The 17354-nt window shown below is 46.2% G+C and overlaps 1 protein-coding gene across 4 annotated transcripts in view; it reads left to right on the top strand.

The window, feature by feature from the left end:
* The window catches only part of LOC129702017 (serine/threonine-protein kinase PAK 3), a 166658-nt gene that overhangs the window by 137399 nt on the left and 11905 nt on the right, over positions 1 to 17354 (top strand). For all 4 annotated transcript variants that reach the window (XM_055643506.1, XM_055643508.1, XM_055643509.1 and 1 more), the window contains 3 exons: positions 3570 to 3618; positions 8785 to 8897; positions 10781 to 10898. In XM_055643506.1, the coding sequence (XP_055499481.1) occupies positions 3570 to 3618; positions 8785 to 8897; positions 10781 to 10898 (280 nt within the window). The remainder of the gene's footprint in view (positions 1 to 3569; positions 3619 to 8784; positions 8898 to 10780; positions 10899 to 17354) is intronic.

Raw genomic sequence — 17354 nt, forward strand, 5'->3', positions numbered from 1 at the left:
AATGATCACAGTGGTGTGAAAATGTCCTCATCTAAAGGGTCTGGGTTCCCTGTGGGGGAATGGGGAGACCTAAAGTCCAAGTGTTGACAGTGCATCAGATCTAAAATATGGTACATGTCACCCCATTGCAGGTACAGTTTGTAGAGTCATTTGTCTTCCATCACATATCACGTGCGGGAAAGATTTACTAGGATGTTGCCAGGGCCTGAGGGCCTGAGCTACAGGGAGAGGTTGAGTAGGCCTGGGCTCCATTCCTTGGAGCGCAGGAGGCTGATTCTCATTCTCCTTCCCCTTTTAGCCAGGTGACCCCCAGCTGCTCCTCACCCATACAATAGTCCCCATGCCCCCCTCCTCTCTGAACACCCACTCCCCCACCCTCCCCCAACAGACATCACCTGGGCCTCCTTCCATTCTCCAGCCTTCCTCTGACCCCAACCCCCATCCTTGCCGTGTTTCAACCCCCCCCCAACCTCCCCCCCCCCTCGACCCCCCCCTTTCTGATACGGAACGGTCTGGCCTCACCTTCGTTCCCCTCCAGTCTGAAGAAGGGTCTCGACCCGAGACGTCGCCAATTCCTTCTCTTCCAGAGATGCTGCCTGACCCGCTGAGTTACTCCTGTATTTTGTGTCTACCGGTCATCTCACTCAGGTGTATAAGTTAACGAGGGGAACTCTTAGGGTGACTGCACAGTCTTTTACCCAGGGTAGCGGAATCGAGAACCAGAGGTCATGTGTTTATTGAAAGAGGAAAGATTTAATAGGAACCTGTGGGGCAACCTCTTCACACAGGGTGGGCGAGTATGTGGAATTAGCTTCCAGAGGAGGTTGTTGAGACAGATACACCAGCAGCATTTAAAAGACATTTGAACAGTTACGTGGGTATCGGATATGGGCCAAATGCAGGCAAATGGGACGAGTGTAGGTGGGACATCTTGGTTAGCATGGACAGTTTGGGTGGGAGGGCCTGTTTCCGTGTTGTCTGACTATATGAGAGTATAACTAGCCAAATAAGGAGAGGATCCCATCTTGCTGTAGAAACAAAGTGTTGCAGGTGCTGGCCAAGATGGGAGTTGAGACAGATACTATAACAGCATTTAAGAGACGCATTGAAAAATAGGTGCAGGAGTAGATAGATAGATTCTTGATTCGGCCCTTCGAGCCAGCACCGCCATTCAATGTGATCATGGCTGATCATCCCCAATCAGTACCCCGGTCCTGCCTTCTCCCCATATCCCCCGACTCCGCTATCTTTAAGAGCCCTATCTAGCTCTCTCTTGAAAGCATCCAGAGAACCTGCTTCCACCGCCCTCTGAGGCAGAGAATTCCACAGACTCACCACTCTCTGTGAGAAATAGTGTTTCCTCGTCTCCGTTCTAAATGGCTTACCGCTTATTCTTAAACTGTGGCCCCTGGTTCTGGACTCCCCCACCATCGGGAACATGTTTCCTGCCTCTAGCGTGTCCAAACCCTTAATAATCTTATATGTTTCAATGAGATATCCTCTCATCCTTCTAAACTCCAGAGTGTACAAGCCCAGCTGCTCCATTCTCTCAGCATAAGACAGTCCCGCCATCCCGGGAATTAACCTTGTAAACCTACGCTGCACTCCCTCCATAGCAAGAATGTGTGGGGATCGCTGTTTGATGCCGACTCAGTGGGCCGAAAGGCCTGTTTCCGTGCTGTATCTCTGCACTAAACTAAACTAAACTCATCCTAATGGAAATTGAAACCACATTCAGCGGAGAGCACAAACATCCTGCAGTTTAATTTTCTACAGTGCCTGTACAACTAGCCCTTCCATGTGGCTTCAGCTCATAATATATTGAAGATCTGAATTTAGTTACAAAGCCTTAAAGAATTAATGTCATTGGGGAGAGGGACCTCGGGGGCAACTTTTCCCACTGAGCCCTTCCTGTCTGGAATAAACTGCCAGAGAAAGATGCAGAAGCAGATACGATTATGATTTTTAAAAGACCTGATAGAGTTAGAACAATAGACAATAGGTGCAGGAGTAGGCCATTCGGCCCTTCGTGCCAGCACCACCATTCAAGGTGATCATGGCTGATCATCCACAATCAGTACCCCGTTCCTGACTTTTCCCCATATCCCCTGACTCCGCTACCTAGTACAGGACAGGCCCTTTGGCCCACATTGTTTGTGCCGACCATGATGCCAAGTCAAACTGATCTCATCTGTCTGAATATGATCCGTATCCCGGTATCCTCTGTGCATCCATGTGCCTATCTAAAGGCCACTGCTATTTCATCTGCTCCACCACCTGAGATGGTTCATAAGTCACAGGAGCAGAGTTAGGCCATTCTTGCCCTCTTAACCCCATTCTCCTGTCTTCTCCCCATAACCCCCGACACCCGTACTAATCGCAAATCTATCTATCTCTGCCTTAAACATACCCACAGCCATCTGTGGCAATGAATTCCACAGATTCACCACCCTCTGACTGAAGAAACTCCTCCTCATCACCTTTCTCAAGGTACGTCCTTTTATTCTGAGACTGGGCCCTCCAATCCACACAAACCAACATGCCCCTTCTACACTAAACACACCTGCCTGCATTGGGCCCCTGTCCATCTAAACCTATCCTATCCAAGTCAAGTCAAGTCAAGTTTATTTGTCACATACACATACGAGATGTGCAGTGAAATGAAAGTGGCAATGCTCGCGGACTTTTGTGCAAAAGACAAACAACAAAACAACCAAACAAATTATAAACACAATCATAACACACATATTCTTTTACATAATAAATAATGGAAGGAAAAACGTTCTGTAGAGTTAGTCCCTGGTGAGATAGGCGTTTACAGTCCGAATTGCCTCTGGGAAGAAACTCCTTCTCAACCTCCCCGTTCTCACCGCATGGCAACGGAGGCGTTTGCCTGACCGTAGCAGCTGGAACAGTCCGTTGCAGGGGTGGAAGGGGTCTCCCATGATTTTATTATGGGACCTGTCTAAATGCTTTTTAAACATTGTAATAGTCTCTGTCTCAACTATCTCCTCCGGCAGCTCGTTCCATACACCCACCATTGTCTGTGTAAAACAAAAGGTTGCCCCTCGGGTTCCTATTAAATCTTTCCCCTTTCATCTTAAACTTATGTCCTCTGGGGTGGAACATATCCCTTGCAAGTTATTAGGTTAGTTTAGTTCAGTTTAGAGATACTGCGCAGAAACAGGCTCTCCGGCCCACCGAATTCGCACCGGCCAGCGGCCCCCGCATACTAACACCACCCTACACACACTGGCGACAATTTTTACATTTACCTAGCCAATTAACCTACAAACCTGCACGTCTTTGGACTGTGGATGGTGATCATAGCACCCGGAGAAAATCCACGCAGGTCACGGGGAGAACATACAAACTCCATACAGACTGCACCCCGTAGTCAAAATCGAACCTGGGTCTCTGGTGCTACGGTAAGGCAGCAACTCTACCGCTGCGCCACCGTGCCGTGTTTGCAAAATGGAAGGGGGGACATGTATCAAGCCCCTTTGTTACTGTGTGCATTCTTCAGAGATTCATATGTACTCAAATGGTGTTTTGATTCATCTCCTTAGAGCATCGGGCACTGTATATACAGCAATAGACATTGCCACTGGCCAGGAGGTAAGTCCACGTCTATCCCAGTATTACTCTACCTCTTGTGGATCACGTTTGTGTTTGTGGCATGCAGTAATGTTGTCTCCTTACTTCAATCCACACTTTTTTTCATTTCTGTTCAAGACCACGAGAAATTGCAGAAACTACATCATAAGATCATAAGTGACAGGAGTAGAATTAGGCCATTCGGCCCATCGTCTACTGCGCCATTCAATCATGGCTGATCTATCTCTCCCTCCTAACCCCATTCTCCTGCCTTCTCCGCATAACCCCTGACACCCGCACTAATCAAGAATCTATCCATCTCTTCCTTAAAAATATCCACTGATGTGGCCTCCACAGCCTTCTGTGGCAATGAATTCCACAGATTCACCACCCTCTGACTAAAGACACGTCTCCTCGTCCTTTCCTAAAAGAACGTCTTTTGATTCTGAGCCTCTGGCCTCTAGTCCTAGACTCCCCCACTAGGGGAAACCTCCTCTTCACCTCCACACTCCCCTTTCTTATCACTTGCCTTTGTACCAACCTTCTGCTTATCAACACCACTCTACTATCTGCCGAGCTTTGTCCTGTCTTTCCCAAGTTTTGTTAAGAGGGAAGGATAGATCAGCCACGATTGAATGGGCCCAATGGCCTAATTCTGCTCCTATCACTTATGAACTCGATTACCTCCTCCGGCAGCTTGATCCATACTCCTACCACCTCTTGCGTGAATAGGTTACTCCTCAGATTCCTATAGTGTTTATTTGTACTTCTGTGTAGTTTAGTTTAGAGATACAGCGTGGAAGCAGGCCCTTCGGCCCATCGAGTCCGTGCCGACCAACGATCCCCGCACACTAACACTATCCTGCGCACACTAGGGACAATTTACAATAATGACAAGCCAATTAACCTTCAAACCGGCACGTCTTTGAGCGCCGGAGGAAACCAGAGAGATCTCGGAGAAAAGCCACGCAGGTCACGGGGTGAACGTACAAACTCCGCACAGAGAGCACCTGCGGTCAGGATCAAACCCAGGTCTCCAGCGCTGCGAGGCAGCAACTCTACCGCTGCACCATCGTGCTATATTATTCAACATACATTTCTTGCATCCTCTTCATATTCATGGCACTGTGCTGACATTGTGAACTCGTGAAGCTGACGGCCATCTGGCAGTGTATAAATTGATTAGTTCCCTCGTTCCTCCACCATCTGACAGCGAACGAACAGCGGAGGAGTTTTATCCCCCCGGGCCTTAATGGGAATTGTTGAACATGGAGGGGGGGGGGTGGGGGTTCATTAATGCTGTTCACGTCCGACTGGTTTACACAAGGAGCTGGGTCTTCTCTCTGTGTAGGAAGGAACTGCAGATGCTGGTTTAAACCCGAAGATAGACACCAACAGCTGGAGTAACTCAGCGGGACGGGCAGCATCTCTGGAGAGAAGGAACGGGTGACGTTCCGGGTCGAGACTGAAGAAGGGTCTCGACCCGAGACGTCACCCATTCCTTCTCTCCGGAGCCGTCGTATCATCTCTCTTCCTGCTCAGCTTGTACAGAGGGCAAAGAGGGGGTTCGAAATTCCAAGTAAGATACAGGTCCACCACCGAATTAAAATTTTTTAAAATGTAATTGTATTTTCCAGCATCTGTTGGTCTGGCACCTCTCTAAATCTGGACGAAGTCACGAGAGAGCAAATTAGTTCCATATCCGAATTGATTAAACCCCATTTTAATTTTTTTTAAATTTTGTCCTGATAAAAGATATGTCAGTCAGTAAGCTATTTGACCTTGAGAATGGGGCTGGGGTGATAATTAATATCACACCTAATAGCCTTTGCACTGAATGTTCATCTCTGCATGGGATAGCAGGAACTCAGGCAGCGTCGGGAAGCTTGGTTTACTACCTCTGCCTGTGTCTAATACTCATGCAGAATGACAGCTGACATGGGTGGCACGGTGGCGCAGCGGTAGAGTTGGGGCCTCGCAGCACCAGGGACCACGTAAATAGATTCACGAGGATGTTGCCAGGACTAGAGGGGTCTGAGCTACAGAGAGAGGTTGAGCAGGCTGGGTCTCAATTCCTTTCTTTTAAATGTTGATATTGATACATAGGGATCAGGATTACATTAACAACAAATGTAACCTAAATATAAAGCCAGTGTCAAAATACACATTGGGTATAGACCTCCCAGTCTCTGGTTCATAGCAAAACGATTTTTCATAGCAAAAGGATTTGAGTATAAGAGCAGGGAGGTTCTACTGCAGTTGTACAGGGTCTTGGTGAGACCACACCTAGAGTATTGCGTACAGTTTTGGTCTCCTAATCTGAGGAAGGACATTCTTGCCATAGAGGGAGCATAGAGAAGGTTCACCAGACTGATTCCTGGGATGTCAGGACTTTCATATGAAGAAAGACTGGATAGACTCGGCTTGTACTCGCTAGAATTTAGAAGATGGAGGGGGGATCTTATAGAAACTTACAAAATTCTTAAGGGGTTGGACTGGCTAGATACAGGAAGATTGTTCCCGATGTTGGGGAGGTCCAGAACAAGGGGTCACAGTTTAAGGATAAGAGGGAAGTCTTTTAGGACCGAGATGAGGAAAACATTTTTCACACAGAGAGTGGTGAATCTGTGGAATTCTCTGCCACAGAAGGTAGTTGAGGCCACAGTTCATTGGCTATATTTAAGAGGGAGTTAGATGCAGCCCTTGTGGATAAAGGGATCAGGGGGTATGGAGAGAAGGCAGGTACGGGATACTGAGTTGGATGATTAGCCATGATCATATTGAATGGCGGTGCAGGCTCGAAGGGCCGAATGGCCTACTCCTGCACCTATTTTCTATGTTTCTATGTTTCTAACAAATGTAACCTAAATATAAATCCAGTGTCAAAATACACATTGGGTATAGACCTCCCAGTCTTTATGTAAATAGAGATAAACGGTTAAAAGAGAACTTGGATATATATTTTTAAAAAAGATAAAAAGGAGAAAAACAAAACCCTCTAAACTAAAATAAGCAAAACAAAACAAAACAGAATCTGGGCTGCAAACAATGTCAGCAGTTTAAGCCCCTGTTTGTCGTCAAATCCGTTCCACCATATAAAAGTTAAAAATGATTATAACGGTTGGAGAGGGAACAATTTATATTGTGTGAAAATATTGAATAAAGCTTCCCCAAGTCCTATCAAATTCAACCGAGGGTTCAACAATGTCACTCCTAATTTTTTCTAAATATAAACATGATATGACCCCCTCTATCCACCTGATAGAGGTCTTTAAAATGATGAGAGGGATAGACAGAGTTGATGTGGACAAGCTTTTCCCTTTGAGAATAGGGAAGATTCAAACAAGAGGACATGACTTCAGAATTAAGGGACAGAAGTTTAGGGGTAATATGAGGGGGAACTTCTTTACACAGAGAGTGGTGGCGGTGTGGAATGAGCTCCCAGTGGAAGTGGTGGAGGCAGGTTCATTGGTATCATTTAAAAATAAATTGGATAGGCATATGGATGAGAAGGGAATGGAGGGTTATGATATGAGTGCAGGCAGGTGGGACTAAGGGGAAAAAAAAAAATTTGTTCGGCATGGACTTGTAGGGCCGAGATGGCCTGTTTCCGTGCTGTAATTGTTATATGGTTATTATATGGTTATATTGTTTCAGAGTACCAATGGAGTGTGGTCGGAGGATTAGAGTCTTTATATTTAAATAAAATAGATCTTCTGGCAATGAATGTAGTAAAAGCAATCGATCGATGGGCGGAAAGGGACAGATGAGTAGAATCTAACATTGGTTTAGCCCAAAGATCGCAGTAATAGGAGGTTGTAAATCAAGACCTGAAACTACAGAAATAGTATCAAAAATGTATTTCCAATATTTTTCCAAACGTGGGCAAGACCAAAACATATACGAGTCAGAGAAGCCACTTCAGAATGACATCTGTCACAGGTAGTTTTATATGACCATAAAAATGAGCCTCGCAGCACCAGGGACCACGTAAATAGATTCACGAGGATGTTGCCAGGACTAGAGGGGTCTGAGCTACAGGGAGAGGTTGAGCAGGCTGGGTCTGTATTCCATGGAGCGCAGGAGGATGAGGGTTGATATTATAGAGGTGTATAAGGTCATGAGAGGAATAGATCGGGTAGATGCACACAGTCTCTTGCCCAGAGTAGGCGAATCGAGGACCAGAGGACATAGGTTTAAGGTGAAGGGGAAAAGATTTAATAGGAACCTGAGGGATATCTTTTTCACACAAAGGGTGGTGGGTGTATGGAACAAGCTGCCAGAATTAGTTGAGGCTGGGACTATCCCAATGTTTAAGAAACAGTTAGACAGGTGCATGGATACTGTGTAATTAGGAACTGCAGATGTTGGTTTAAACTGAAGATAGGCACAAAAAGCTGGAGTAACTCAGCGGGTACAGGGAGCATCTCTGGAGAGAAGGAATGGGTGACGTTTCGGGTCGAGACCATTCATCAGTGGTTAGGTGTAAGCGAAACGAGAGAGATAGAAGGTGAGATAAAGAAAAATGAATGAAAGATATGCAAAAAAGTAACGATGATAAAGGGAACAGGCCATTGTTAGCTGTTTGTTGGGTGAAAACGAGAAGCTGGTGCAACTTGGGTGGGGGAGGGATAGAGAGAGAGGGAATGCCGGGGCTACCTGAATTTAGAGAAGTCAATATTCATACCAGTGTGGTGTAAGCTGCCCAGGTGAAATATGAGATGCCGTTCCTCCCATTTGCGTTTAGCCTCACTCTGACAATGGAGGAGGACAGAAGGATCTGTGTGGGAATGGGAAGGAGAATTAAAGTGTTTGGTAATCGAGAGATCAGGTTGGTTCAGGCGGGCTGAGCAAAGGTGTTCCGCGAAATGATCGCCCTCTCTGCGTTTGGTCTCGTCGATGTATAAGAGGTTTAGAGCGATATGGACCAAATGCTGGCAGGTGGGACTAGTGCAGCTGGGACATGTTGGCCAGTGTGGGCAAGTTGGGCCGAAGGGCCTGTTTCCACACTGTATCACTCTATGACCCGGGTTCGATCCTGACCACGGTTGCTGCCTGTATGGAGTTTGCACGTTCTCCCTGTTGTTACTCCAGAACCTTGTGTCTTTTATTTTCAATTTAATTTTTGAAAGACGCATTTTGATGAGGCTTGACTTTTTCACAAACCTTCACGGGATTTGATTGCAGGTGGCGATTAAACAGATGAATCTGCAGCAACAGCCGAAGAAAGAGTTGATTATAAATGAAATCCTGGTCATGAGGGAAAATAAGAATGCAAACATTGTGAACTATTTAGACAGGTGAGTCTTGCCCAAATCCGTACCTCGGTTTGACAATTCTGTTTCAATGTACCCTTTGAGAATCAATCACATTGCCCATGCTCATCAGTCATAGGAGCAGAATTAGGCTATTCGGCCCATCAAGTCTATTCCGCCATTCAATCATGGCTGATCTATTTCCCCTCAACCCCATTCTCCTGCCTTCTCCCCATAACCCCTGACTCCCGTACTAATCAAGAATTTATCTCTGCCTTAAAAATGTCCATTGATGGCTTCCACAGCCGTCTGTGGCAATGAATTCCTCAGATTCATCACCCTCTGACGACAGAAATTCCTCTTTGTCTCTTTCCCAAAGGTACGTCCATTTATTCTGAGGCTGTCCTCTGGTCCTAGACTCTCCCACTAGTGGAAACATCCTCCACATCCACTCTATCCAAGTCTTTTTGTGTCTATCTTAGGGATGGCTCTATTGCGATCATGTGTTGTCTTTCTGTTGACTGGATAGCACGCAACAAACGTTTTTCACTGTACCTCGGTACACGTGACAATAAACTCAACTCAACTTTGTTTAGGTGAGAGCCTGAGGTTTTGTTAAACATCTCCGTTCAGTCCGCCTTGACCTTCCTGATCTCCCGGTTGCTAAACACTTTAACTCCCCCTCCCATTCCCACGCTGATCTTTCTGTCCTGGGCCTCCTCCATTGTCAGAGTGAGGCCCAGCGCAAATTGGAGTAACAGCTCCTCATATTTTGCTCGGGCAGCTTGCATCCCAGTGGTACGAACATTGACCTCTCTAACATTTTATTGTATTGTATTGTATTCAAATTTATTGTCATTGTCTCAATTTGAGACAACAAAATGAATTTCCCTTACAGGCAGTATCATTAAAAAAAATCACAAAAAAAATAAAATAAATAATAAATAAATAATAAAACATATTAAAAATAAAATTGAAATTGAATTTAAAAAAAGCACAAACACAGAAAGTCCATGAACGTCAAGTAGCCCTTGCTTTCCCTCTCTCTCCATCCCCTCCAATTCCCAGTTCTCCCACCAGCGTTCCTGTCTCTGACTACATTTTATCTCTGTTTGCTTTGATGTTTCCTTCTCCCAGCTAACAATAATTTTCGTGTTCTTATTCCAGGTCTGCATTAAACTTGAGAGTCTTCAAGGTACAACAGAAGTCTTTAATACATTATACAATGCTGGCAGCAAGACAACTCACACACACACACACACACAGGAAAACTATATACAAAACATCTCCCTTTGTGCTGTGCAGCGCCACCTGCTGCACGGGAGGAGCAACGGGTCCTCCCACCCTACACAATCCACCAAACATCACACATTTTGAGTTGTCTTGCTGCCAGCATTGCGTAATATATTAAAGACTTCGGTTGTACCTTGAAGACTCTCAAGTTTCGTGCAGACCTAGAATAAGAACACGAAAATACTCTATTCTACATTTTCCTTAATCCCGATCCCCTTTGTCCTGGCTTCACACCTTACACTTCCTTATCTATACACAGTATCTCCCTCTCCTCTGATATCAGTCTGACGAAGGCTCCCGACCAGAAACGTCACCCATTCGTTCTCTCCAGAGATGCCCGCTGAGTTACTCCAGCACTTTGCTTCTACCTTTGGTTTAAACCAGCATCTGCAGTTCCTTCCTATCCAGTTAAACCTCACGCTGCCTCGGCAAGGCCAGCAGCATAATCGAGTGCAAGACGCACCCTGGCCACTTCCTCTTCTCCCCTTTCCCATCAGTCAAGAGGTACAGAAGTGTGAGAACGCTCGCCTCCAGAATCAGGAACCGTTTCTTCCCAGCAACGAACTATCTTGTTACTCCAGCTTTTTGTGTCCATCTTCTCAAAGCCTTGTTTTGATTTATTCCCCTCATGCCAGTTATCTTGTTGGGGATGAGCTCTGGGTGGTGATGGAATATCTGGCCGGGGGTTCGTTGACAGACGTGGTGACGGAGACGTGCATGGATGAAGGGCAAATCGCAGCCGTATGTCGGGAGGTGAGTGCTGGAATATTGAGCGATGAATCAATGATACTTTATAGTCACCTGTACAGTGACACACTTTATTTTTTACATGCAACCCATGGCACGGTGGCGCAGCGGTAGAGTCGCTGCCTCACAGCGCCGGAGACTCTGGTTCCATCCTGACCTCGAGTGCTGTCTGTACGGAGTTTGTACGTTCTCCCTGTGACCTTGTGGGTTTTCTCCAGGTGCTCCGGTTTCCTCCCACTCTCCAAAGACGTACAGGTTTGTAGGTTAATTGGCTTTGGTTGTAAATTGGCCCCAGTACGTGTGTAGGATCGCTGGTCGGCGCGGGCTCGGTGGGCCAGAAGGCTCATTTCCGCGCTGTATCTCTAAACTAAACTATATTCGACGGGTCTGGCAGCATTTGTGGAGAACGTGGATACGTGGCATTTCATGTCGGGTCTCTTCAGGCTGATTGTTGACGAGAAGTGTGGAAAGCTGAAAGCAAGGGAGGGCAGGACAAAATGCCTAGGAAGGCACAGCAGATACCGGTTCAAACCAAAGATAGACACAAAAAACTGGTCTAAAGAAGGGTCTCGACCTGAAACGTCAGCCATTCCTTCTCTCCAGAGATGCTGCCTGTCCCGCTGAGTTACTCCAGCATCAGCAGTTCCTTCATGATGTCTGTGCCGAACTTGATGCCAAGACCAACTCTTACTTACCTGCCCGCACATGATCCACATCCCTCCATTCTCCTGCACATCCGTGTGAGAATCTTCATGAATAAGATTTGCAAAATATTTAATATTGTAATTTAATGAAATTGTTTGGGAATAAGAATTAAATATGGAAGCTATTTGATATTCAGGCTTAGATTCAAGATTCAAGATTCAAGCAAGCTTCAAGAGAGTTTATTGTCATGTGTCCCAGATAGGACAATGAAATTCTTGCGTTGCTTCAGCACAACAGAACATAGTAGGCATGAATACAGAACAGATCAGTGTGTCCATATACCATTATATAAATATATACATACATCAATAAATAAACAGATGAGGTGCAAATAAACAGATAATGGTTTATTAATGTTCAGAGTTTTGTTTGAGTTGAGTTTAATAGCCTGGTGGCTGTGGGGAAGTAGCTATTCCTGAACCTGGATGTTGCAGTCTTCAGGCTCCTGTACCTTCTACCTGAAAGTAGCAGGGAGATGAGTGTGTGGCCAGGATGGTGTGGGTCTTTGATGAGGCAGTGACAGCGATAGATCCCCTCGATGGTAGGGAGGTCAGAGCCGATGATGGACTGGGCAGTGTTTACTACTTTTTGTAGTCTTTTCCGCTCCAGGGCGCTCAAGTTGCCGAACCAAGCCACGATGCAACCGGTCACCATGCTCTCTACTGTGCACCTGTAGAAGTTAGAGAGAGTCCTCCTTGACATCCCGACTCTCCGTAATCTTCTCAGGAAGTAGAGGCACTGATGTGCTTTCTTTATAATTGCATCGGTGTTCTGGGACCGGGAGAGATCTTCAGAGATGTGCACGCCCAGGAATTTGAAGCTCTTGACCCTTTCCACCATCGACCTGTGACTGTAGGGACTGTGGGTCCCCATCCTACCCCATCCGAACTCCACAATCAGGGATATATCCCTCTAAAGCTGACTAGAATAGCAGCAAACAGTTCTTATGATAAGATGGGAGGATATTGATTCCATGCCAATACCATTCCTCTAACCCTTCTTTAGACTTTAGCGATATAGCACGGAAACAGGCCCTTCGGCCCACCGAGCTTGTGCCGACCAACAACCACCGATACATTAGCACTGTCCTACACACTAGGGACAATTTACAATTGTACTGAAGCCAATATAGTTTAGTTTGAGATACAGCATGGGAACAGGCCCTTCTGCCCACCGGGTCCGCGCCGACCAGCGATCCCCGCACATTGACACTATCCTACACCCACTAGGGACAATCTTTACATTTACCAAGTCATTTAGCCTGCAGACCTGTACATCTTTGGAGGGTGGGAGGAAACCGAAGATCTCAGAGAAAACCCACGCAGGTCATGGGGAGAACGTGCAAACTCCGTACAGACAGCGTCTGTAGTCGGGATCGAACCCGGGTCTCCGGCGCTGCGTTCGGTGTTAGGCAGCAAGTCTATCGCTGCGCCACCGTGACCACCCTTATATGAAAATTGAAGCCAAAAGGAGATGAGGAGCAATTTCTTTAGTCAGAGGGTGGTGAATCTGTGGAAATTTTGGCTGGGTAGGCCCAGTCAACGGATATTTTTAAAGCGGAGATTGACATACTCTTGATTACTACGGGTGTCAGGGGTTACGGGGAGAAGACAGGAGAATGAGGTTGAGAGGGAGAGATAGATTAGCCATGATTGAATGGCGGAGTAGACTTGATGGGCCGAATGGCCTAATCCTGCTCTTATGATCCTACGTAGGTTAGATAGATAAAACAAAGGGGATGGATGATACAGAGCAAACCAAATAGTTTAGTTTAGAGATACAGCACAGAAGCTAGCCCTTCGGCCCATCAAGTCCGTGGTGGCCAAAGATCCCCACACACAAGGGACAATTTCCAATTTTTTACCGAAGATAAATTAACCTACAAACCTGTACGTCTTTGGACTGTGGGGGGAGACCTGAGCACCCGGAGAAAACCCATGTGGTCACGGGGAGAACGTACAAACACAATACAGACAGCACCCAGACAGAGCCCGGGTCTCTAGCGCCGTGAGAGTGCTGCGCCACCGTGCCGCCCGCTGGTGAAAAATTTCCTTGCACTTCCCCCATTAATCTTCCTCTGGAGCCGACCCAATATTCAATTAAAAGCCTAATTGACTATTTCCATCGCCAATATTGGAAGTGACCCCTCTCTGCTCAATAAAAAAAAAAGTTTTTTCTTCCATGACCCATATTTGATGGCCATTAATTCTAACCTATCTCTCCCCATCGATAAACCGCCCACTTCTCACTGTTTACCCGAGAGTCAGAAGGTTTTATTGTCATAGGTACTGGATACAACAATGATATTCTTACCTGCGGCAGCACAACAGAATATGTAAACATTGTACGCTGTAAAACAATATAATAAAAACCGAGTCCCCCCTCCTCATACCCCTGACATCCCAGGAATCCCCTCCTATCTCTCCCTCCCCTCAGATCCCCCCAATCCCCCCTCCTCCCAAACCCTCTCAACTCAGTAGATCCCCCCCCCCCCCAAATCCTTTTGTGTGGGGGGGGGGGAATGGTTAGTGTGTGTGTGACACCGCAGGCCCCCATCATGGTTGATCATCCCACAGTACCTGCGTGCCTCAGGGGATCCCTTTAGACAAGGGCTGTTGCCAAATTTCCATCGGGAAGTCCCCCTTGGTCTAGTATTGGATATATATATCCAAGACACGCGCGCACACACGCACATATATACATGCATATAGATATATATATACACACACACACATACACACATATACATGCATATAGATATATATACACACACACACATACACACACATATAGATATATATACACACACACACATACACACATATACATGCATATAGATATATATACACACACACACACACATATACATGCATATAGATATATATACACACACACACATACACACATATACATGCATATACATATATATACACACACACACACACACACATATACACACACACACATACATATACACACACACACACATACATACACACATATACATACACACACACATAAATATACACACACACACACACACATACACATACATATACACACACACACACACATACACATACACACACACATACACATATATACATGCATATAGATATATATACACACACGCACATATATACATGCATATAGATATATACACACACACGTAAATACATACACATACACTTGTATATACACATGTGTACATACATGTGCGCACACACACACTCACATAAAAACCAAACACCATTATCGCTGGGATATTGCAGCCACACTCGAGTTGGTTTGAAAGGACGTTGTGTTGTAGCATCTCATTTTGCTGCATCTCTCAGATTACCCCTGATCTGCTGTGATAACGGCGGTAGCCGGAATAGTAAATGTGTTATTGTGCCCAACACAAAGAGCTTCACTACCTTTCATTGAATGGAAAAACTGCACTCACCTGAGGATGACACTCCAGTAATTAGGGCGGTGCTTGATGGAGCTGATCAGTCCCGGCTGCCTAATTACTGCAGGAAGTTACAATTCCAGGAGACCATTAACGTCAGGTCGAACCGGGTTGTAATTGTTATAGTTACAAGTCTGCACAAATATACCCAAGGTAGACACAAAGTGTTGGAGTAACTCAGCGGGTCAGGCAGCATCTCTGGATAAAAATAATAGGTGACGTTTTGGGTCAGAACCCTTCTACAGACTCAGGGTCTCGACCCGAAACGTCACCCATTCCTTCTCGCCAGAGATGTTGCATGTCCTGCTGAGTTACTCCAGCTTTTTGTGTCTATCTTTGGTGCATTTCCTTCCTTCATTCCCTTTCGACTCCCTTTCACCTCTAGCCTTTGTGGCGCTCTCCACCCATCTGCCACTCAAACCCCCACCACCTGTATCCACCTATCACTTCCCTACATCGGCGAGACCAAGCGAAGGTTCGGCGATCGTTTCACTCAACACCTCCGCTCAGTCCTGATCTCCCGGTGGCCCAGCACTTCAACTGCCCCTCCCATTCCCAATCTGACCTTTCTGTCCTGAGCCTTCTCCATGGTCAGAGTGAGGCCCAGCGCAAATTGGAGGAACAGCACCTCATATTTCGCTTAGGTAGTTTACACCCCAGCGGCAAGAACATACAAACATAGAAATTAGGTGCAGGAGTAGGCCATTCGGCCCTTTGAACCTGCACCGCCATTCAATATGATCATGGCTGATCATCCAACTCAGTATCCTGTACCTGCCTTCTCTCCATACCCCCTGATCCCCTTAGCCACAAGGGCCACATCTAACTCCCTCTTAAATATAGCCAATGAACTGTGTGCCTCAACTACCTTCTGCGGCAGAGAATTCCAGAGATTCACCACTCTCTGTGTGAAAAAAGTTTTCCTCATCTCGGTCCTAAAAGATTTCCCCCTTATCCTTAAACTATGACCCCTTGTTCTGGACTTCCCCAACATCGGGAACAATCTTCCTGCATCTAGCCTGTCCAACCCCTTAAGAATTTTGTAAGTTTCTATAAGATCCCCCCCTCAATCTTCTAAATTCTAGCGAGTACAAGCCGAGTCTATCCAGTCTTTGTTCATATGAAAGTCCTGACATCCCAGGAATCAGTCTGGTGAACCTTCTCTGCACTCCCTCTATGGCAAGAATGTCTTTCCTCAGATTAGAAGACCAAAACTGTACGCAATACTCCAGGTGTGGTCTCACCAAGACCCTGTACAACTGCAGTAGAACCTCCCTGCTCCTATACTCAAATCCTTTTGCTATGAATTGACTTCTCTAACTTCAGATAGCCCTTGCTTTCCCTCTCTCTCCATCCCCTTCCCCTTCCCAGTTCTCCCATCAGTCTTACTGTCTCTGACTACATTCTATCTTTGTCCCATCCCCTCTCCGATTCAGTCTGAAGAAGGGTCTCGACCCGAAACGTCACCCATTCCTTCTCTCCAGAGATGCTGCCCGTCCCGCTGAGTTACTCCACCAATTTGTGTCTACCTTCCACCTATCACTCGTCTGACTTGCTCCACCTCCACCTCTCTCATTAATATTACCAATGATCTGTCGTAGACTTCCTGTGGAGACTGAGAAAAGTTGACTTGTCTCCAGCCACTCTTACCAACTTCTACAGATGCGCTGTAGAACGCATACTGTCGGTTTGTCTCACAGCTTGGGTTGGGAACCGCTCTGCCCAAGACCACAAGAAATTGCAGAGTTCTAGATGTAGCCCAGACCAGTCTCCTCACCACTGACTCCGTCTACACTTCACGCCACCTCGGAAAAGCAGCCACCAGCTGCCACAGCCAGACATAAAAACAATTTTATCCACGAGTAGTAGCTCTAGTCAATAGTCAAAAATCTGTAGCCTCTTTTTGCTCTGGTATTTTATTTGCTTCACATGTTTGATCAATGGTGTTTTATTATTAATGTTTAGTGTTTTATGTGTCATTCGTAACTGTCACTGTATGTCATGTTGTCACGTGGGCGGAGCACCAAGGCAAATTCCTTGTATGTGAATACTTGGCCAATAAACTTATTCATTCATTCATTCATTCAACATAATCAAAGACTTGTCCCACCCCAGTCATTCCTTCTTCTCCCGGCTCCCGTCCGGCAGAAGGTACAGAAGCTTGAAAGAGCGCACCATCAGACTCAGGAACAGCTTCTTCCCCTCTGTGCTCAGGCTTCTGAACGGTCCCTCGATAAGCTAGGGTACTGTCCGATTCACCTCTACCCCATTGCGGACATTGGACTTTGTCCCTGGAACTGATGCGC

This window comes from Leucoraja erinacea, chromosome 12 (genome assembly GCF_028641065.1).
Source record: "Leucoraja erinacea ecotype New England chromosome 12, Leri_hhj_1, whole genome shotgun sequence".
In the NCBI taxonomy this organism is placed as follows: domain Eukaryota; kingdom Metazoa; phylum Chordata; class Chondrichthyes; order Rajiformes; family Rajidae; genus Leucoraja; species Leucoraja erinaceus.